Source organism: Macaca mulatta, chromosome 1, assembly GCF_049350105.2.
Source record: "Macaca mulatta isolate MMU2019108-1 chromosome 1, T2T-MMU8v2.0, whole genome shotgun sequence".
In the NCBI taxonomy this organism is placed as follows: domain Eukaryota; kingdom Metazoa; phylum Chordata; class Mammalia; order Primates; family Cercopithecidae; genus Macaca; species Macaca mulatta.
In genome coordinates this window covers 195,874,495-195,894,936 of record NC_133406.1, presented here as the reverse complement: position 1 = coordinate 195,894,936, position 20,442 = coordinate 195,874,495, and the positions used below count along the sequence as shown (strand labels likewise).

The 20,442-nt window shown below is 49.5% G+C and overlaps 1 protein-coding gene across 2 annotated transcripts in view; it reads left to right on the top strand.

Annotated features, from left to right (window-relative positions):
- The window catches only part of KIF2C (kinesin family member 2C), a 28,588-nt gene that overhangs the window by 5,990 nt on the left and 2,156 nt on the right, over nucleotides 1-20,442 (top strand). Inside the window, exons 3-19 of one of the 2 annotated variants that reach the window (XM_015138048.3) lie at nucleotides 1,485-1,586; nucleotides 1,753-1,801; nucleotides 4,511-4,633; nucleotides 7,301-7,423; nucleotides 8,210-8,310; nucleotides 9,233-9,328; nucleotides 10,418-10,472; nucleotides 10,564-10,726; nucleotides 12,009-12,099; nucleotides 12,360-12,423; nucleotides 12,501-12,592; nucleotides 13,637-13,779; nucleotides 15,018-15,222; nucleotides 15,330-15,440; nucleotides 16,649-16,716; nucleotides 17,080-17,185; nucleotides 17,278-17,391. In XM_015138048.3, coding sequence (XP_014993534.1) covers nucleotides 1,485-1,586; nucleotides 1,753-1,801; nucleotides 4,511-4,633; nucleotides 7,301-7,423; nucleotides 8,210-8,310; nucleotides 9,233-9,328; nucleotides 10,418-10,472; nucleotides 10,564-10,726; nucleotides 12,009-12,099; nucleotides 12,360-12,423; nucleotides 12,501-12,592; nucleotides 13,637-13,779; nucleotides 15,018-15,222; nucleotides 15,330-15,440; nucleotides 16,649-16,716; nucleotides 17,080-17,185; nucleotides 17,278-17,391 — 1,806 coding nt within the window. The remainder of the gene's footprint in view (nucleotides 1-1,484; nucleotides 1,587-1,752; nucleotides 1,802-4,510; nucleotides 4,634-7,300; nucleotides 7,424-8,209; nucleotides 8,311-9,232; nucleotides 9,329-10,417; nucleotides 10,473-10,563; nucleotides 10,727-12,008; nucleotides 12,100-12,359; nucleotides 12,424-12,500; nucleotides 12,593-13,636; nucleotides 13,780-15,017; nucleotides 15,223-15,329; nucleotides 15,441-16,648; nucleotides 16,717-17,079; nucleotides 17,186-17,277; nucleotides 17,392-20,442) is intronic. The other variant, XM_015138059.3, reaches the window with a different exon arrangement.

Below are 20,442 nucleotides of genomic sequence, written 5' to 3'. Positions count from 1 at the left end.
TCAAGCGATTCTTCTGTCTCAGCCTCCTGAGTAGCTGGGATTACAGGCGTGCGCCACACTGGCTAATTTTGTAATTTTAGTAGAGACGGGGTTTTTCCATGTTGGTGAGGCTGGTTTCGAACTCCCAACCTCAGGTGATCTGCCCGCCTCAGCCTCCAAAAGTGCTGGGATTACAGGCGTGAGCCACTGTGCCCGGCCTACATATGTCGTAATGCATCTTTGACTACTTTCCCCCTGCAGGCTGCTGTCTTCGTGGTGCCTAACAAATGCTTGAATAGGCAGCTAATAACTGCAGGTTTCGTATCTAAGCAGTAAAGCCCTCACCCTGGAGTACATGCTTCAGCTCTGTCACATTTTAAAATACAAATAACAAGTTGGGACAAATTTGATATGTCTGAACCTGTTGTAAAGTTATCCTGGTGAAGTTTGAGTTGTTCCTGGAGGATTGCAGGACTCTGATGATGTAAACTTAGAATTGTGACCTCATTGCAGGCATCAACAGGAAATAGGTAAGGCATGGGCAGGAAGCCATAACTGGGGAAGAAGTTTCTGGGCCCAGAAGAAAATGTAGGTAGTCTTAGGGTTAGGTAGCAGCTGTCGGGAACTTGCCCCTGCCCATAAGATCCTAAAGGGCCTCCATTGGACTCTCACCAGACAGTTAGAACTTGTTTCCTCCTCCGTGTCAGCCAGCAAGAGGTGCTTAGGGGGCTGTGCCCAGCAGGACCTCACTGCCCAGCAAAACAGCAGGGGAGCCAAGTGGCCTAGATCTGCTGTGGAGTACCCAACAGTTTGCCTGCCTGTCTGCCCTCCTCTTCACCTTATTCTCATCACTGACGTCTACCATTGGCTTGGAAATCAGAAACCCATATCCATCTAGATGGTAAACCATTATTAAGGAGTAACTATTTGTTTTATAGCTATTCATACTTAGTGGAACTTAAAGCTGGTAAAGTTTGAATTTAGGGGTAGCCCTATCGACTTTTTTTTTTTTTTTTTTTTATGTTTTTGTGTTTTTTTGAGACAGAGTCTCACTCTGTCGCCCAGGCTGGAGGGCAGTGGCATAATCTCAACTCAATGCAACCTCCACCTCCTAGATTCCAGCGATTCTCCCACCTCAGCCTGGGGGGACCAGGCACAGTGTCTCATACCTGTAATCCCAGCACTTTAGGAGGCCAAGGTGGGGAGATCACCTGAGGCCAGGAGGTTGAGACCATCCTGGCCAACATGGTGAAACCTGGTCTCTACTAAAACTACAAAAATTATCTGGGCTTGGTGGCACACGCCTATAGTCCCAGCTACTCGGGAGGCTGAGGCAGGAGAATTGCTTGGACCCAGGAGGCGGAGGTTGCGTTGAACCGAAATCATGCCACTGCCCTCCAGCCTGGGTGACAGAGCGAGACTCTGTCTCAGAAAAAAAGAAAAGAAAAAAGAAATGTATTTGGATTGAACAATGTTTCATTGAAACTTTTACTTGCTCCTTGCAGATTGATTTTGATGATGTGGCTGCAATAAACCCAGAACTCTTACAGCTTCTTCCCTTACATCCAAAGGACAATCTGCCCCTGCAGGAAAATGTAACAATCCAGGTAGGTGCCTGTCATCTGGTTGCAGCCAGTGCCCCACAGGATTCACTTTGCTTATTGGCTCTTTGCTGATTGATTGTCTGACATTTTAGCATAATACATGGGCCCAGGATAGGCCCTTGAGAATTGATAAGAGCCATATATTGTGACAATTTGATTTGTTTTTCAGAAACAAAAACGGAGATCCGTCAACTCCAAAATTCCTGCTCCAAAAGAAAGTAAGTGGATTTCTACTAGCTTACTGTCATGGAATTTGTGTCAGGAATTGTTTCTAGGACTCAGAGTTGTGGAAGCTCCTATTTTGCAGGTGGTTTCTATGTGGGCTGAGTCCTGCCTATGTTCCAAGCTTCCTTCTCTATGAGGAAGAATCCAACCTACAGCTATCAGGCCAACCTTTAAGAGACCTGGTGCATTTAGGAAATTTGCTGCCTGGCCTGGAAACCTTTTCTGTATAATCCAGAGCCTGATGCTAAGAAGAGTGGGAATCAGCCATTGGTAGGCCTGTTTTCTTCCCTCAGGGGAACAGTATGCCCTGGAAAGAGGCTTTGAAAAAGGGAGACACTAGGTCTGTGGGTTGTTTAGAAGTACAGTTGGTGGCACTATAGAGAGGGATGGCTGGGGCTGGAGAGAATAACAGCATTGCCTCGTGGTCTAGGAGGTTGGGCTCTCTCTGCAGAAGTAGTCTGTGAAAACCTACTTTGACGACATGATAGACTGTGACTCTAGGGGGTAAGCTTCCCAAAAGATCCAGCTTAAAGCCAGTTGTACCTTGAAGGCTGGTGACCTGCACAGCTCTCCAGGTCTAGGGGTCATCATTGCCGCAAAAGGATCCAGCTACCTCAGGGACTCCCAGAATACTGGAGCTTCAGGTTCTGGGGGCCCTGGGTGGAGGGTGGTGCCATTGCAAGCTTGGGCCTGACTGTTGTGGTGCTGGCCCTTTCTTGCTGGGTGTACCATAAGGGAATGCAGGAGAGTTGGGACTCGCAGCAGTCCCATTCCATGTTCATGTCCTCAAAGGATATTGCCACAGCTTTTTGTTTTTTATTTTTCAAAGGCAGGGTCTCACTTGGTTGTCCATGCTGGAATACCATGATATGATCGTAGCTCACTGTAGCCTTGAACTCCTGGGCTCAGGCAATCCTCCCACCTCAGCCTCCCATGTAGCTGGGACTACAGGTGTGCCTCATCACACCTGGCTAATTTTTTTTTTTTTTTCCGTAGAGACAAGGTCTCACTATGTTGCCTGGTCTGGTCTCAAACTCCTGGCCTCAAGGGATCCTCCTGCTTCAGCCTCCCAAAGTGCCAGGATTGCAGGCGTGAGCCACCATGCCCAGCCAATAGCTTTTTTTTTTTTTTTTTAGGATGGGGTCTCACTTTGTTGCCTAAGCTGGTCTTGAACTCCTAGCTTCAAGCAGTCCTCCTGCCTCAGCCTCCAAAAGTGCTGGGACTACAGGCACATACCACCATGCCCAGCTACACAGCTCATTTTAATTAAAAAAAAAAGCCTTTAAGGCCCTGAGCGCTGGCTCATGCCTGTAATCCCAGCACTTTGGGGGGCCAAGGTGGGGAGATCACCTGAGGTCAGGTGTTCCAGACCAGCCTGGTCAACATGGTGAAACCCTGTCTCTATTAAAAATACAAAAAACTGGCCAGGCGCAGTGTGGCTCATGCCTGTAATCCCAGCACTTTAGGAGGCCTAGGTGGGTGGATCATCTGAGGTCAGGAGTTTGAGACCAGCCTGGCCAACATGGTGAAACCCCTGTCTCTCCTAAAAATACAAAAATTAGCCAGGCGTGGTGACGGGCACCTGTAATCCCAGCTACTCAGGAAGCTGAGGCAAGAGAATTGTTTGAGCCCAGGGGGTGGAGGTTGCAGTGAGCAGAGATCGTGCTACTGTACTCCAGCCTGGGCGACAGAGCAAGACTCGGTCTTAAAAAAAAAAATTACAGATCATTTGGGGCTAGATGTAATGGCTCACACCTGTAAGCCCAGTGCTTTGGGAGGTTGAGGCAGGAAGATGGCTTGAACCTAGGAGTTTGAGACCAGCCTGGGCAACATAGCAAGACCCAATCTTATTATAAAAACTAAAATAAAATCATTAGGGAAACAGGAAGATTGTAAAAATTCAAGATATGGATTATATATAGCCATCAGCTTGAACTTTCAATACTCAGAAACTCGGTAGAAGTTGGTTTTGGCAGAGGTTGCAGTGAGCCAAGATTGCACCACTGCACTCCAGCCTGGCTGACAGTGTGAGACTCTGTCTCAAGAAAAAGATGGGCTGGGCGTGGTGGTTCACGCCTGTAATCCCAGCACTTTGGGAGGCTGAGGCGGGTGGATCACAAGGTCAAGAGATAAAGACCATCCTGGCCAACATGGTGAAACCCCATCTCTACTAAAAAAAAAAATACAAAAATTAGCTGGGTGTGGTGGCACACGCCTGTAGTCCCAGCTACTCGGGAGGCTGAGGCAGGGGAATTGCTTGAACCCAGGAGGCAGAGGTTGCAGTGAGCCAAGATTGTACCACTGCACTCCAGCCTGGGCAACAAGAGCAAAACTCCTCAAAAAAAAAAAAAATAAAATAGTAATAATAATACTTTTTCTCAAGGACTTAGATTAGGTCTCTCTCTCTCCAGAAATGTTTTCAAGATAGCTATAGGTCCCTGTACTTACTCAAGACAGATGCTCTTTGTGGGAGATGTCCTTGCCCTCAGGAGCTCCTGGATTTGCACAATGTGGACAAAATTTGCACAATTTGGGGGTACTGGTACTTGGTCTAATTTTTCCTTTCTAAGGAATATGGGAAGTTGGTGAGCCCCTTTCCTGGTGGCTGGGACCAGTTTCACCTTGTACAAAACTTGGAGGTTTGCCCCTGACCACCCTCCAGATCATGCAGCACTGACTGGCTACTGCTCTCGGTTCTCCAGGTCTTCGAACTCGCTCCACTCGCATGTCCACTGTCTCAGAGCTTCGCGTCACTGCTCAGGAGAATGACATGGAGGTGGAGCTGCCTGCAGCTGCAAACACCCGCAAGCAATTTTCAGTTCCTCGTGAGTAACGAAAGTGCCCCGCACCTGCCATGTTTGAGGCCCTGAAGCACATTGCTTGGTCCCTGTGCTAGAATATCCTGAGATTCATCCATTCCCCCAGCTTCAGAACTGGTCTGCTCCTTCCCTACCAACACGGCTTGCTTATTTGGAAATCATCTCTTTTTTAAAAAACTTAATTGAAACATTACACACACATACACACAGACATGTACACATAGCATTGAGTACATAGTTCTGTGAATTTTCGTAAACTGAACACACTTATGTATCTAACATGATCAGAGCATTACCAGTACTTCAAAGCACCTGAGTGCAAGCCTTGTTTCTCACATGCGGGCATGTTTTCCTGTGGCCATGGAATCAGTCTTTCACAAGCAGTGAAAGACTGGGCAGAAGCCCTCTGACATAGTTGAGGAGTCTAAGGTCTAAGTACACATAGCATTGAGTTCAGTGAATTTTCATAAACAGAACTCACTTGTAACTAATATGATCAGAGCATTACCAGAACTTCAAAAGTCCCTGTTGGGCACATTTCCAGCTCCTAATCCCCTCAAGGGTACCTATAATCCTGACTTCTAATAGCATTAATTAGCTTTTTTTCTTTCTGTATTTTTTTATTTATTTATTGAGACGGAGTCTCACTCTGTCATCCAGGCTGGAGTGCAATGGCATGATCTTGGCTTACCACAACTTCCGCCTCCTAGGTTCAACCAATTCTCCCGCCTCAGCCTCCTGAGTAGCTGGGATTACAGGCATGTGCCACTATGCCTGGCTAATTTTTGTATTTCTAGTAGAGATGGGGTATTGCCATTTTGGCCAGGCTGGTCTCGAACTCCTGGCCTCAAGTGATCCGCCCACCTTGGCCTCCTAAAGTGCTGCGATTACAGGCGTGAGCCACTGTGCTCAGCCTTCTTTTTGTACTTTGTTTTTCTTTTGAGATGGAGTTTTGCTCTTGTTGCCCAGGCTGGAGTGCAATACTCAATCTTGGCTCACCTCAATCTCCGCCTCCTGGGTTCCAGCGATTCTCCTGCCTCAGCCTCCCAAGTAGCTGGGATTACAGGCATGTGCCACCATGCCCGGCTAATTTTGTCTTTTTAGTAGAGACGGGATTTCTCCATGTTGGTCAGGCTGGTCTCAAACACCTGACCTCATGTGATCCGCCTGCCTTGGCCTCCCAAAGTTCTGGGATTACAGGTGTGAGCTACCGCACCTGGCCCTCTTTTTATACTTTTTTTTTTTTTTTTTGAGACAGAGTCTCGCTCCATCACCCAGGCTGGAGTGCTATGGCTTGATCTCGGCTCACTGCAACCTCTGCCTCCCAGGTTCAAGTGATCATCTTGGCTCAGCCTCCCGACTAGCTAGGACTACAGGTGCACACCACCACACCCAGCTAATTTTTGTATTTTTAGTAGAGACAGGGTTTCATCACATTGGCCAGGCTGATCTCAAACTCCTGACCTCATGATCTGCCCGCCTCAGCCTCACAAAGTGCTGGGATTACAGGCATAAGCCACTGCGCCCAGCCCTTTTTTGTACTTTATATAAATTGAATTTTTTTTTTTTTTTTGAGATGGAGTCTCGCTCTGTCACCCAGGCTGGAGTGCAGTGGCGCGATTTTGGCTTACTGTGAGCTCCGCCTCCCGGGTTCATGCAATTCTTCTGCTTCAGCCTCCTGAGTAGCTGGGACTACAGGCACCCACCACCATGCCCGGCTAATTTTTCTGTATTTTTTTAGTAGAGATGGGGTTTCACAGTGTTAGCCAGGATGGTCTCAATCTCCTGACCTCGTGATCTACCCACCTCGGCCTCCCAGCTGGGATTACAGGTGTGAGCAAGCCACTGTGCCCAGCCTATATAAATTAAATTTAAAATTTTTTTTTTTTTTGAGACGGAGTCTCTGTTGCCCAGGCTGGAATGCAGTGGCGTGATCTCGGCTCACTGCAAAGTCTGCCTCCCGGGTTCGCACAATTTTAAAATTTTTTAAGTGAGTCAGATGAGGTGTGGAAAATTAGTAAATATAAACAAAAATTTTTAATGTGAATTGTTTGTCAGTCTTTAATAGATTATATAAAGTAGATGCAAATTTTGTAAGACACACAACCATTACACTTTACATATATCAAATTCAACTCTAATAGGATGAAAGTAAATGAATGGGTCATGACCAAGTATGGGAAGTAATGAGGTGTTGTGGATTGGACCTTTCTGTATTGAATCAATCTGGTTAGTTGTTTCCCCAGTTCCCCATCACCCTAGCTTTTCAGTCTTTGCTCCTGTTAACCACCTGGGTTGCTGAGGCTTGGGAGAAGTCAGAAAGGCCTGGCTTTTCTCCCTAAGACCAGACCTGGCCTGACCTGAGAACCCAGGCTTGGGTGAAGCCTAAAGAGTTCATGTCCTCAGAGGCTTTTCCCTTCATGTCAAAGCCCATACTAAACTGTTCACATACCCTTGAAGATATTTTGACCCTAGGAGCCAGCCCTTGCAGAAAACGTGGTCAGGGTGAGAGTGTGGGCTGAGGTGAAGGGAAAAGTACAAGCTCTGCACATACTGTAAGAGCCTTGCTGAGCACGCAGGTCACTCTCCCGGCCCATAACCAGGGCCATGGGCTCAGGTGAGATGCCTGTGGTATACCTGCCTGCTTCTCCAGTGACTCTTGTTCCCCTACAGCTACCCACCCTAGGCCTTCCTGCCCCGCAGTGGCTGAAATACCATCGAGGATGGTCAGCGAGGAGGTGGAAGAGCAAGTCCATTCCATCCGAGGCAGCTCTTCTGCAAACCCTGTGAACTCAGGTAGACACACTGAGCTGTCTGCTGTTCTGTTTCCAGTGAGGCACAGATAGTTAACATCCTGTCCTAAACCTGGCTTACCTTGGCACCTGAGTTCAAGCCCTGTTTGTCACATGGGGGCATGTTTTCCTTTGGCCATGGAATCAGTCTTTCATTATCAAGACAAAACAAGAACCGTCTGGCCGGGCGCGGTGGCTCAAGCCTGTAATCCCAGCACTTTGGGAGGCCGAGACGGGCGGATCACGAGGTCAGGAGATCGAGACCATCCTGGCTGACACGGTGAAACCCCGTCTCTACTAAAAAATACAAAAAACTAGCCGGGCGAGGTGGCGGGCCCCTGTAGTCCCAGCTACTCGGGAAGCTGAGGCAAGACAATGGCGTAAACCCGGGAGGCGGAGCTTGCAGTGAGCTGAGATCCGGCCACTGCACTCCAGCCTACGTGACAGAGAAAGACTCCGTCTCAAAAAAAAAAAAAAAAAAAAAACAAGAACTGTCTCACCTCTGTGGTTGTTGAGAAAGTAGCCAAGATGCTTAGGGAAAGTTTGGGTTAGAACTGGAGTACAGTTATCACTATTTGACTTCACACTGACCAGGCCACTACTTTGTGGACTTGTCCATCCCGAGAGTCACATCTATTACTTCTTTTTGCATATAGTGATTTAAGAGTAAGGATCTAGAGAAGGCCTCTCCCTGGGAAAGGCCCAGTACTCAGTAAATAGCCAGAAAAGAGCAGGCTGGCTTAGACTGGTAACAGAGTGGGCTTCCTTTTTTTTTTTAATGTTTTTGTAGTTCGGAGGAAATCATGTATTGTGAAGGAAGTGGAAAAAATGAAGAACAAGCGAGAAGAGAAGAAGGCCCAGAACTCTGAAATGAGAATGAAACGAGCTCAGGTACCTTTCTTGGGAGGCTAGGGCAAGGGTTTTTGGACAGGTGTCCTTAACCGAAACCCTACATGCAGCCGAGATACAGTTGGGCCCCAGCATTTCTGAGGCTCCAGTTCTTGAGGCCCCAATTCTTTTTTTTTTTTTTTTTTTTGAGACAGAGTCTTGCTCTGTTGCCCAGGCTGGAGTGCAGTGGTGTGATCTCGGCTCACTGCAACCTCCACCTCTGAGTTCAAGTGATTCTTGTGCCTCAGCCTCCCAAGTAGCTGGGATTACAGGCGTGTGCCAGCTACTTTTTTGTATTTTTAGTAGAGACGGAGTTTCGCTATTTTGCCCAGGCTGGTCTGGAACTCTTGGCCTTCTAAAGTGCTGGGATTGTAGGCATAAGCCATTGCATCTGGCCTCTGAGGCTCCAATTCTGATATCCAGGAAATTTAACTGGTTTATCAGGATTCAGAGAACAAGTAATTCATAAATGTTTCTGAAGGGCCTTAGATGAGGAATATTTCATGCTGATTGTCTAGTAAGCAAGCCACATGCTCACATGGCAGGATGGCCAGAGGGGCTGCAGGGCATAATTGGTCTGCTTTCTCCCACCCTCCCCTGAGTTGTACGCATTTGGAGGGCAGGGACTGCAGTACAGTCCCCTTATTTGGGTTCATTGCTTCTAGGTAGCCCAGTCTGCTGCTGTGCCTCCTAGAATGTGGAACTGGCCCTAGTCCCAGTTTCTAGCATGCTTTGGTGTATGCTTAGGCCCCTCTGCCAGTCTCTTCCCCAGTGCTTTGTACCTGGCTTCTCAACCTACAGCCAGGGCGGGGACTTTGACAACTGTGAAGGGTGGTGAGCAAAGAGCTATTGCTGCTGCCGCATAGGGGTCTGAGAGCACTTATATCTTAACAATCTGCCCTTTTTCACTCTCGTCTCAAACCAGGAGTATGACAGTAGTTTTCCAAACTGGGAATTTGCCCGAATGATTAAAGAATTTCGGGCTACTTTGGAATGTCATCCACTTACTATGACTGATCCTGTAAGTACATCTAAAGAACTTCTCTTTCTTGAGTAAGTGTACAATTGAGGGACAGAAAACTTCTCTTTACAGGAATGAGGGCATGCAGGAATCTTTACTCACCTTTGAGCGTTTTTTTTGTTTTTTTTTTTTTTTTGAGATGGGGTCTCTGTCACGCAGGCTGGAGTGCAGTGGTGCGATCTTGGATCACTGCAACCTCCACTTCCCTGGGCTTGAGTGATCCTCCCTACCTCAGCCTCCCGGGTAGCTGGGACCACAGATGCATTCCACCGCACCCTGCTGATTTTTTGTATTTTTGGCAGACGGGGGTTTCACCATGTTGCCCAGGCCAATCTCGAACTTCTAGGTTCAAGCGATCTGCCCGCCTCGACTTCCCAAAGTGCTGGGATTACAGGTGTAAGCCACCGTGCCTGGCAGAGGCTATTTTATTTTATTTTATTTTTTGAGACGGAGTCTCACTCTGTCGCCCAGGCTGGAGTACAATGGCATGATCTTGGCTCACTGCAGCCTCTGCCTCCCGGGTTCAAGCAATTCTCCTGCCTCAGCCTCCCCATTAGCTGGGATTACAGGCATGTGCCACCAAGTCCAGCTAATTCTTGTATTTTTAGTAGAGATGGGGTTTCACCATGTTGGCCAGGCTGGTTTTGAACTCCTGACCTCATGATCTGCCCACCTTGGCCTCCCAAAGTTCTGGAATTACAGGCGTGAGCCAATATGTCCAGCCGAGGTTATTTTTTAATATCCTTTGGTGGGCTGAAGCTAGTGAGGCCCGCATGGGAGGGGTCTGATCTTTATAAACTGGGTTCCACTCCCACTACCATAGGTTGGCTAGATTCCTGCATTAGTAAGAATCATGAAAGTAGTGCTGAAACTCCTGTAGACAGCAGAGTGAGAAAAATGGGAACAAAATCCAGTGCTCTCATCTTGTGCTCTGGAGTATCTAATGGAGGATGCAGGGGTCCTAGTGTTAGACCTTGTCCTCTGACTGGGCCAGACATGGGATTGAAAGGGGTGGAAGTTCTGGACAAGCTTGCTTTTGAAATTGCTCTGACCCTTTGCTGTTGGTTGCCTCCTCTCATCCACTTGCAGATCGAAGAGCACAGAATATGTGTCTGTGTTAGGAAACGCCCACTGAATAAGCAAGGTAAGTCCTGTTCAGTCAGGAAGAGGCTTCAGACTGATTAAGGGGCCTTCTGTTTCCAGGGAGCACCCCCTGAAATACTCTCCTTCTGCAGAATTGGCCAAGAAGGAAATTGATGTGATTTCCATTCCTAGCAAGTGTCTCCTCTTGGTACATGAACCCAAGTTGAAAGTGGACTTAACAAAGTATTTGGAGAACCAAGCATTCTGCTTTGACTTTGCATTTGATGAAACAGCTTCAAATGAAGTTGTCTACAGGTTAGTCCCTTGCATCTATTTTTCCCTCCTTGTGCCCTTCCATTTTTGTTGTGGGACATGGTGGTAACACTACTCACAGACATGCTGAATTCTGAGGCTCTTCCTCGCTTCTGTGTTTTCTTTGGGTCATACCCTTTGAGCTTAGTGGCCCATCCTTGAGTGGATCCTGAATAATGAGGTATTACCCATTATGCGCTGAGGCAGGGCTGGCCAGGCTCCAGGGATTCTTCCTGTGCCTTATGCAGCCATCTTATTGTCCACTGGGATCTGCTCTGCTGCTTTTTTTTTTTTTTTTTGAGACAGAATTTCACTCTTGTTGCCCAGACTAGAGTGCAGGGGCACAATCTCAGCTCACTGCAACCTCCGCCTCCCAGGTTCCAGCAATTCTCCTGCCTCAGCCTCCTGAGTAGCTGAGATTACAGGTGCCCACCATCACACCTGGCTAATTTTGTGTTTTTAGTAAAGACAGGGTTTCGCCCTGTTGGTCAGGCTGGTCTCGAACTCCTGACCTCAGGTGATCTGTTCGCCTTGGCCTCCCAAAGTGCTGCGATTAAAGGTGTGAGCCACTGCGCCCGGCCCCGGATCTGCCCTTTCTAATACAGCACCCAGTACCCTCATAGGGATATTTATTTTATTTTATTTTTATTTATTTATTTTTTGAGACGGGGTCTCAGTCAGTCTGTCACCCAGGCTGGAGTGCAGTGGTGAGATCTCAGCTCATTGCAACCCCCGCCTCCCGGGTTTAAGCAATTCTCCTGCCCCAGCCTCCCAAGTAGCTGGGATTACAGGCATGTATCACCACACCTGGCTAATTTTTTGTATTTTTAGTACAGACAGTTTCACCATGTTGGTCAGGCTGGTCTCAAACTCCTGAGCTCAGGTGATCCACACACTTCAGCCTCCCAAAGTTCTGGGATTACAGGCGTGAGCCACCATGCCCAGCCAGTAGTGTCTCTTCTGCTGGAAGTTGGATGCTGAGCTTAGGCTTTCATCCTGTGTCTCCAGGGTCAGAGGAAAGATTAGATGACTTAGAGTATGGGCCATCAGCTTGCTCCTGGGTAGTCAGCCCAGGGATCCCCCAACCCCCATCCCACTGCCAGTTTGCTAAGAGTATTTAGATTTGTAAGTGGGGTTGGGGTCAGGTGGGATCACTGAGGCAAGAGAGGAGTGCTATTCTTAGAAGGAGGAATCGACCCTGAGAACTCTGCAGTGGAAGGGTGGCAGGACATGTTCCAAGGAGCACATTTTGGGAACAGATACAAATACTCTACTCCTCTTCTAGGTTCACAGCAAGGCCACTGGTACAGACAATCTTCGAAGGTGGAAAAGCAACTTGTTTTGCATACGGCCAGACAGGAAGTGGCAAGACACATGTGAGTATTGAGGCCTGGCAGGGAAAGAGCCTTTCCATTGTGCATCCCTGGCTCCCTATAAAAGGAGACCATGAGTTTCTTAAGAAAGGCCCCTTGTTGCAGATGCCCCATCACCAGATGGCCTTGCCATGTCAGACACAGGGAGGGGCTTTAGGTCCAGCCTTCTGGCTTTGTTGTGGCCCACTGTGGTGATGGGCCAGTAGTGCTCTGCCCTAGGCCAACGGCCGTTTTCCATGGTCATCTACCCCTTCCCTTTGCAGACTATGGGCGGAGACCTCTCTGGGAAAGCCCAGAATGCATCCAAAGGGATTTACGCCATGGCCTGTAAGTACTGTGTACTGCTGCTTCAGGGTTGGGTACCAAAAGGCATGTTGTTTGCTTAGCAAGGTTCTCTCCCTCAGCCCGGGACGTCTTCCTCCTGAAGAATCAACCCTGCTACCGGAAATTGGGCTTGGAAGTCTATGTGACATTCTTCGAGATCTACAATGGGAAGGTAGCTGGTGGGAAGCCCCTTGTTTACACTGTTGGGACCCAGCACATTTTAAAACCTTGAAGTTGGCTAGAAGTTGAAGCCAAAAACCTATTAGCTGTCAAGCCACTGATGGGCCACTCTGCCCTGGCATGCACGTGTAGGGGGTTTCATCTGATGGTGAGATGGCACCTAAGTTCAACAAATATGGCAAGAATACTCCTCAGGGCCCCCTCTCAGGTGCCAGGTTTGCCTGTGTGTGTCCTGACCTCCCTCAGCCTATTTCCTTCATCCCTTCTTCCCTGATTGTGCACATTCAGTCTCATATTCATTCTTTCCCTTCCCGCACCTCCATATATCTCTTTCCACCCCTCTCTGTATGCACTGTGTGCTTCTACAGAGTTGCTTTCCCTAGAGTGGGATCTAGATAATAAAATAGCTAATGTTTATCATTAATAAGATATTAGGGACTGGGCGTGGTGACTCATGCCTATAATCCCAGCACTTGGGGAGGCTGTGGCAGGCAAGTCACCTGAGGTCAGGAGTTCGAGACCAGCCTGGCTAACATGGTGAAACCCCATCTCTACTAAAAACACACAACAAATTAGCTGGGCATGGTTGTGGGCACCTGTAATCCCAGCTACTCAGGAAGCTGAGGCAGGAGAATCACTTGAACCCAGGAGGCAGAGCTTGTGCCATTGCACTCCAGCCTGGGCAACAAGAGCTAAACTCCGTCTCAAAATAATAATAAGATATTAGGATTAGGAGCTATGTGCTATTCTAAGTGCTATCTGTCTCGGCTTTACAGATGAGATGCAAGGCTAGAGTGGTTATTAACTTGCCCAGGCTCACACAGCTAGTAAGGTACCAGAGTCACAGTAAACTGAGGCAGTTTGGCTCAGATCCCAAGTATATTGCCCTCTGCTAGGCTGACATCCATTATCTCATGTTCTCTGCCTTTCCTGCTGCTGGCTTTTGTCTGAGCTGGGCAGGCTCTGTAGGAGGGAGCAGTCGGGTAGGGTCCCTGGTGCCCAGTGGCCTTAGCCTCATTCCCCCTGCCTGGCACAGCTGTTTGACCTGCTCAACAAGAAGGCCAAGCTGCGCGTGCTGGAGGACGGCAAGCAACAGGTGCAAGTGGTGGGGCTGCAGGAGCACCTGGTTAACTCTGCTGATGACGTCATTAAGATGATCGACATGGGCAGCGCCTGCAGGTCAGAGTCCTGGTGCGGGGGAAGGAGCGACCTTCTCATGTCTGGTTCATGAGTAAAGTCTAACTCTGAGCACATTTCTATTTACACAGAGTGCTGCTTTGCCCAGTTTGGTAAGGGCTGCGAAGGCCTCTGCTTAATAGGGTCTCTATAAGACATATGAGGGCCGGGCGCGGTGGCTCAAGCCTGTAATCCCAGCACTTTGGGAGGCCGAGACGGGCGGATCACGAGGTCAGGAGATCGAGACCATCCTGGCTAACACGGGGAAACCCCGTCTCTACTAAAAAATACAAAAAACTAGCCGGGCGAGGCGGCGGGCGCCTGTAGTCCCAGCTACTAGGGAGGCTGAGGCAGGAGAATGGCTTGAACCCGGGAGGCGGAGCTTGCAGTGAGCTGAGATCTGGCCACTGCACTCCAGCCTGGGCGAGAGCGACACTCCGTCTCAAAAAAAAAGACATATGACCCCAGGGCCAGAGGCTAATCAGAACCAAGTCAGGTCGGGTACAGTGGCTCACACCTATAATCTCAGCAGTTTGGGAAAACAAAGCAAGAGGATCACTTCAGGCCAGGAGTTCGAGGTTGCAGTGAGCTATGATCGCACCACTGCACTCCAGTCTGCATGGCAGAGCAAGACTCTCTCAAAAAAATTAAAAAAACAAGTCAAAGTGTTACCCCAAAGTCATGCTTCCTGGCTTCTCTGGGTTCCTCTTTGCTCTTCCCTCCCTTTGTGGTGGAAGTCAGGAGCTCTGGGTCTGTTCTGGGCTGGAAGTAATGGGTTCATACCCCCTCTGCACAGAAGTAGGGGAGCACTTTTCCACTAGGGCTGTGGATATTGGTACAGTGGAGCGCTAGGCAGCTATGGAGGCCCAGGGAGGGGGCTGCCCTCTACAGGGTCCTCAAGTTCTGGCAGGTGGTTCATGACAGCTTCCCCGTTCCTTGTGGGCCCTTTGTAGCAGAGGCAATTTATCCTTCCCCATGTCCTTCTAGGGCTCCAGGTCTGGCAAAGGACTGGATTCCCTAGTCCAGAATCCAGTACTAATTTGGCTGCCAGGAAAATGTATTAGGTCCAGAGCTGGAGGGAGAATTGCTACCCAGGGAGGGCAAGATGGAAGCCTGGGACAGGAAGACACAGGATTTCTTCGCCTCCTAATCTGTGTCCTTCCCTTCCTAGAGAACGTCTGTGGACTTGGGTGCCTTGGGGGCTGGTGACCACAGAATCTCATAACCTTTCTTTACCACAGAACCTCTGGGCAGACATTTGCCAACTCCAATTCCTCCCGCTCCCACGCCTGCTTCCAGATTCTTCTTCGAGCTAAAGGGAGAATGCATGGCAAGTTCTCTTTGGTAGATCTGGCAGGGAATGAGCGAGGTGCAGACACTTCCAGTGCTGACCGGCAGACCCGCATGGAGGGCGCAGAAATCAACAAGAGTCTCTTAGCCCTGAAGGTAGTGGGGCAGTTAGAGCTGGTTGGCCGGGAGAGCTGCTGGGAAGGGATGGGGAGGGGTCAGTGCAAGGAAAGAAGGGACCTCAGTTGTTCCTGCTGCCCCCACAGGAGTGCATCAGGGCCCTGGGACAGAACAAGGCTCACACCCCGTTCCGTGAGAGCAAGCTGACACAGGTGCTGAGGGACTCCTTCATTGGGGAGAACTCTAGGACTTGCATGGTGAGTAGGGTCACTTTGAAGGTGATGGTGCAAGAGGAGACAGAGTTGCCTTCCACAGACAGTCCTGTCCCTGGGCTGGAAGCTCAGCACTGCCAGCTGCCTGCATTTCCAGGCTCTACTGTGACTACTGAGATTCCAGATCCTGCTTTAATGCACCAGCCTCCTCGTGGCCTAACCAAGCGGGGAGGAAGGGATCTATTCCCTTTAAGATGTGTAGATGCAGCTCTTGCTTTGGGAGAGGTCATTCCTCCATTACCGGATGAAAAAGGGGTTCCAGAATTCAGAAGATGGGCCTTTGGGTCAGCAGGAAAGGGAAGTCCTTGTTTCTTCCATGGCTTCCCTCAGGTTCATTGGCTCCCAGCCTAGAAAATAGAAATAGCCTGGATCATAAAGCTGTGTTCTTGAATGACTTCCTCTTCCCTGTTTTATCCCCAAGCCCTTGTATGTGAGATCTGCCATCCTTCCCCTCAAGAGAATATTCTCCCCTACCCTTTGGGTAGGGGCCTTTTTCATAAGGAAGGTAGGATTTTCTGACTAAGCTCTAAACCCTGTACCTAAGGCATTATCCCTTGGCCTAAGGGAACTGAAGTTTCCAGCAGAAGCCACAGAGCTTTAAGATGGGACCTTGGGCTGGGCGCGGTGGCTCACGCCTGTAATCCCAGCACTTTGGGAGGCGGAGGTGGGTGGATCACAAGGTCAGGAGATTGAGACCATCCTGGCTAATGTGGTGAAACCCCATCTCTACTAAAAAATACAAAAATTAGCCGGGTGTGGTGGCAGGCACCTGTAGTCCCAGCTACTCAGGAGGCTGAGGGAGGAGAATGGCATGAACCCGGAAGGCGGAGCTTGCGGTGAGCCAAGATCGCACCACTGCACTCTTGTCTAGGCAACAGAGTGAGACTCCGTCTCAAAAAAAAGAAAAGAAAAGATAGGACCTCGGTAGGAAGACTGTCTCAGTAAAGGAATAATGAAGCGAAAGATAATTAGATGTGTCTTTGAAAGTAGGAAACCAAAGTCTGAGGCATCTTAATTTGCAATGCCCATGGGGCAAGTGGCCTAGCACAGCACAGTGCTAAATGAGTCCTCCCATCAATACCATGTGGGTCTCCGAAGCTTGAAGAAACTCCAAGTGGAGGCCCCTCGGGGGCAGGCTATCTAGCATCCTCACTGTGCCTCTCAGCCTTTAATCACCCATCCCTCTTTTGCAGATTGCCACGATCTCACCGGGCATAAGCTCCTGTGAATATACTTTAAACACACTGAGATATGCAGACAGGTACTAGTACCTACAGCTAGGTGGGATGGGGAACAGGACTGGGCAAGGGAAGGGCAGTGATGAGAGGGGAGGAGGCTCTGGGGCCTCGGGGCCTACTGTATAGTCCTCTGTGACTCTGAACCTGGGACTTGGGAGTTCAGCCATAAAGCTAGGTCTGTCCCAGTCCTCTCTGGGCCCTGCTGGGGAGTCAGCAAGGTGAGGGGCTTTTCCAGTCCAGCTTTAGTTGACTCTCTCCTGGCTGAAGGCAAGGTTGCCATTCCATTCCCTTGGAGCCTCAAGCCTCGAAGCCTGGATGGTACCGCGCTTCTGTGGTGAGTACCAAGGGGGCTGCTGTGGGGATCTGAGACCTCCTTGTTTCCTCAGGGTCAAGGAGCTGAGCCCCCACAGTGGGCCCAGTGGAGAGCAGTTGATTCAAATGGAAACAGAAGAGATGGAAGCCTGCTCTAACGGGGCGCTGATTCCAGGCAATGTAAGGACCAGGATGGGGCCAAGCAAGACAGAAGTGTGGCCTGCTGAGGTGGCAACTGATCACACAATTGTCTTTCTTTTTGGCCCTCTCAGTTATCCAAGGAAGAGGAGGAACTGTCTTCCCAGATGTCCAGCTTTAACGAAGCCATGACTCAGATCAGGGAGCTGGAGGAGAGGGCTGTGGAAGAGCTCAAGGAGATCATACAGGTAGGCAGCTGGCCCTGGCCAGAGAACTGGATGCATCACGGCCCTCAGTGTGTTCCGTACCATTCCCAGAACATGACCTGGGTCTTGTTCCCACAGGTGTTCACATTGGGGTAGCAAGAAGCAGCCCTCTACACCAGCACTCTTTAATGCTTTGCCTATTAACCCAGCTGTTCTTCTAATTATCACAACCCCTTCTGCAGGTTGGCACACGTAGGCTTTCTGACATCACACTAACCAGAGCCAGTCTCTCCTCCATGCTCCTGATAGAGGATTTGAAGGGTGATCCATATGCAGGGATCTTCTCTTGTTTTTTTGGTGAATGTTGCAACTCTTGTGCTGGATCTAAGGGCCAAAAAACATGAAGTATAGGTAATAGGCCCTAAGGGTGTGACTTGAGATCAATCCTATCTCTTCCATTAACAAGCTGATTTCCTTATGAAAGTCATTTAGCCTCACTGGGCCTCAGTTTTTGCATCTCTGAAATGGTCAAGGTAGGATGGTTGTATTTGAGGGTTCCGTAATATGCTTATAAAGCATCAGCACAGTACCCAGTGTGTGGCCAGGGTTTAGTAAGTGGTAGGTGCCCCTGCTACTGTAATCCCTACTGTGGAAGAGGAAGTGACCAGGAGGCAGGAATTTACGTCCTAATGGTGGGGCGCTCAGGATTGCAGAGCAGGAAGGAAGAACTTGGGGCAGGTGTAACTGAGGAGGGACTGTGAAGAGTAAGTGCTCAGGCCTGTCCTCCCCTTCCTGGAGTGCTCAGGGGTACAGAGTTTTGTAAGCACATGGCACTTTCAGGATGAATGAGAGGCTCACTGTGGTCAAAGCAAAAGGAATGAACAGGTGATGGAGGGTAATTAAGGCTGTGGACAGGTCAGCAGGGATCTGATGCTAAAGAGCCTTCTAGATGGTCACAGGCCTGGACTGCATCATGAGGACAGTGGAAGCCTTTGGAGGGTGTTAAGCAGAGTGGTGACATGGGCATGTCAGAGCTTTAGATATATGGTCACCATGTGGAGCCTGGTTTGGGAGCTTGGGAAAAGCAAAAGTAGAGGCAGTTAGGAGATTGTTGGAAAGGGTTCAAGAAAAACTAGTGCCAGCCAGACACGGTGGCTCATGCTTGTAATCCCAACACCTTGGGAGGCCGAGGTAGGTGGATCATGAGGTCAGGAGTTTGAGACCAGCCCGGCCAACATGGCGAAACCCCGTGTCTACTAAAAATACAAAAAACTAGCCAAGTGTGGTGGCGGGTGCCTGTAATCCCAGCTGCTTGGGAGGCTGAGGCAGGAGAATTACTGGAACCCGGGAGGCGAAGGTTGCAGTGAGCCGAGATCGCACCACTGCACTCTAGCCTGGGTGACAGAGCAAGACTCCATCTCGGGGGAAAAAAAAAAAGAGAGAAACTAGTGCCTATACCAAGCTGTGTCCGTGTTCATGGGATTGGAATGAGGGCATGAGATTCACGAACCATTTAGATATACAAGCATCAAAATCTTAAAAGGTACCCCCCAAAATATGTACTCTCTCTATATATATGCTTTTGTTTTTGAGAGAATCTCACTCTGTCACCCAGACTGGAGTTTAGTGGTGCAATCTTGGCTCACTGCAGCCTCCGCCTCCTGGGTTCAAGCAATTCTCCTGCCTCAGCCTCCTGAGTACCTGGGATTACAGGTGCTTGCCACCATGCCCGTCTAATTTTTCGTATTTTTTTTTTTTTTGAGACGGAGTCCCGCTCTGTCGCCCAGGCTGGAGTGCAGTGGCCGGATCTCAGCTCACTGCAAGCTCCGCCTCCCGGGTTCATGCCATTCTCCTGCCTCAGCCTCCCGAGTAGCTGGGACTACAGGCGCCCGCCACCTCGCCCAGCTAATTTTTTGTATTTTTTAGTAGAGACGGGGTTTCACCGTGTTAGCCAGCATGGTCTCGATCTCCTGACCTCGTGATCCGCCCATCTCGGCCTCCCAAAGTGCTGGGATTACAGGCTTGAGCCACCGCGCCCGGCCTTTTTTTTTTTTTGAGACAGAGTCTCACTCTGTCCCCCAGGCTGGAGTGCAGTGGTGGGATCTCAGCTCGCTGCAAGCTCTGCCTCTCGGGTTCACGCCATTCTCCTGCCTCAGCCTCCCGAGTAGCTGGGACTACAAGCGCCCGCCACCTCACCTGGCTAGTTTTTTGTATTTTTTAGTAGAGACGGGGTTTCACTGTGTTAGCCAGGATGGTCTCGATCTCCTGACCTCGTGATCTGCCCGTCTCGGCCTCCCAAAGTGCTGGGATTACAGGCTTGAGCCACCGCGCCCGGCCATTTTTTGTATTTTTAGTAGAGATGGGGTTTTATCATGTTGGCCAGGCTGGTCTTGAGCTCCTGACTTCAAGTGATCCGCCTGCCTCAGCCTCCCAAAGTGCTGGGATTACGAGTGTGAGCCACCATGCTCAGCCTATTATCTGGTTGTTTTATGTTTGCTTGTTTTGGGGTTGAGGGTGGAATGCAATGGCACGATCACGGCTCACCGCAACCTCCGCCTCCCAGGTTCAAACAATTCTCCTGCCTCAGCCTCCCAAGTAACTGGAGTTACAGGCATGTGCCACCACGCCCAGCTAATTTTGTATTTTTAGTAGAGACAGGGTTTCTCCATGTTGGTCGGACTGGTCTCGAACTCCAACCTCAGGTGATCCACCCGCCTCGACCTCCCAAAGTGCTGGGATTACAGGCGTGAGCCACTGCGCCCGGCTGTATATTTATTATTTTAAAAGAATCAGGTGATCAGGTAGGCAATCACCTGAGGTCAAGTGTTCGAGACCAGCCTGGCCAACATGGTGAAACCCCGTCTCTACTAAAAATACAAAAATTAGCCAGGCGTGGTGGCAGGTGCCTGTAATCCCAGCTACTTGGGAGGCTAAGGCAGAAGAATCACTTGAGCCCAGGAGGCGAAGGTTGTAGTGAGCCGAGATGGTGCCACTGCACTCCGGCCTGGGCGATAGAGCAAGATTGTCTCAAAAATAAAATAATCATTTGGCCAGGTGAAGTGGGTCATGCCTGTAATCTCAACACTTTGGGAG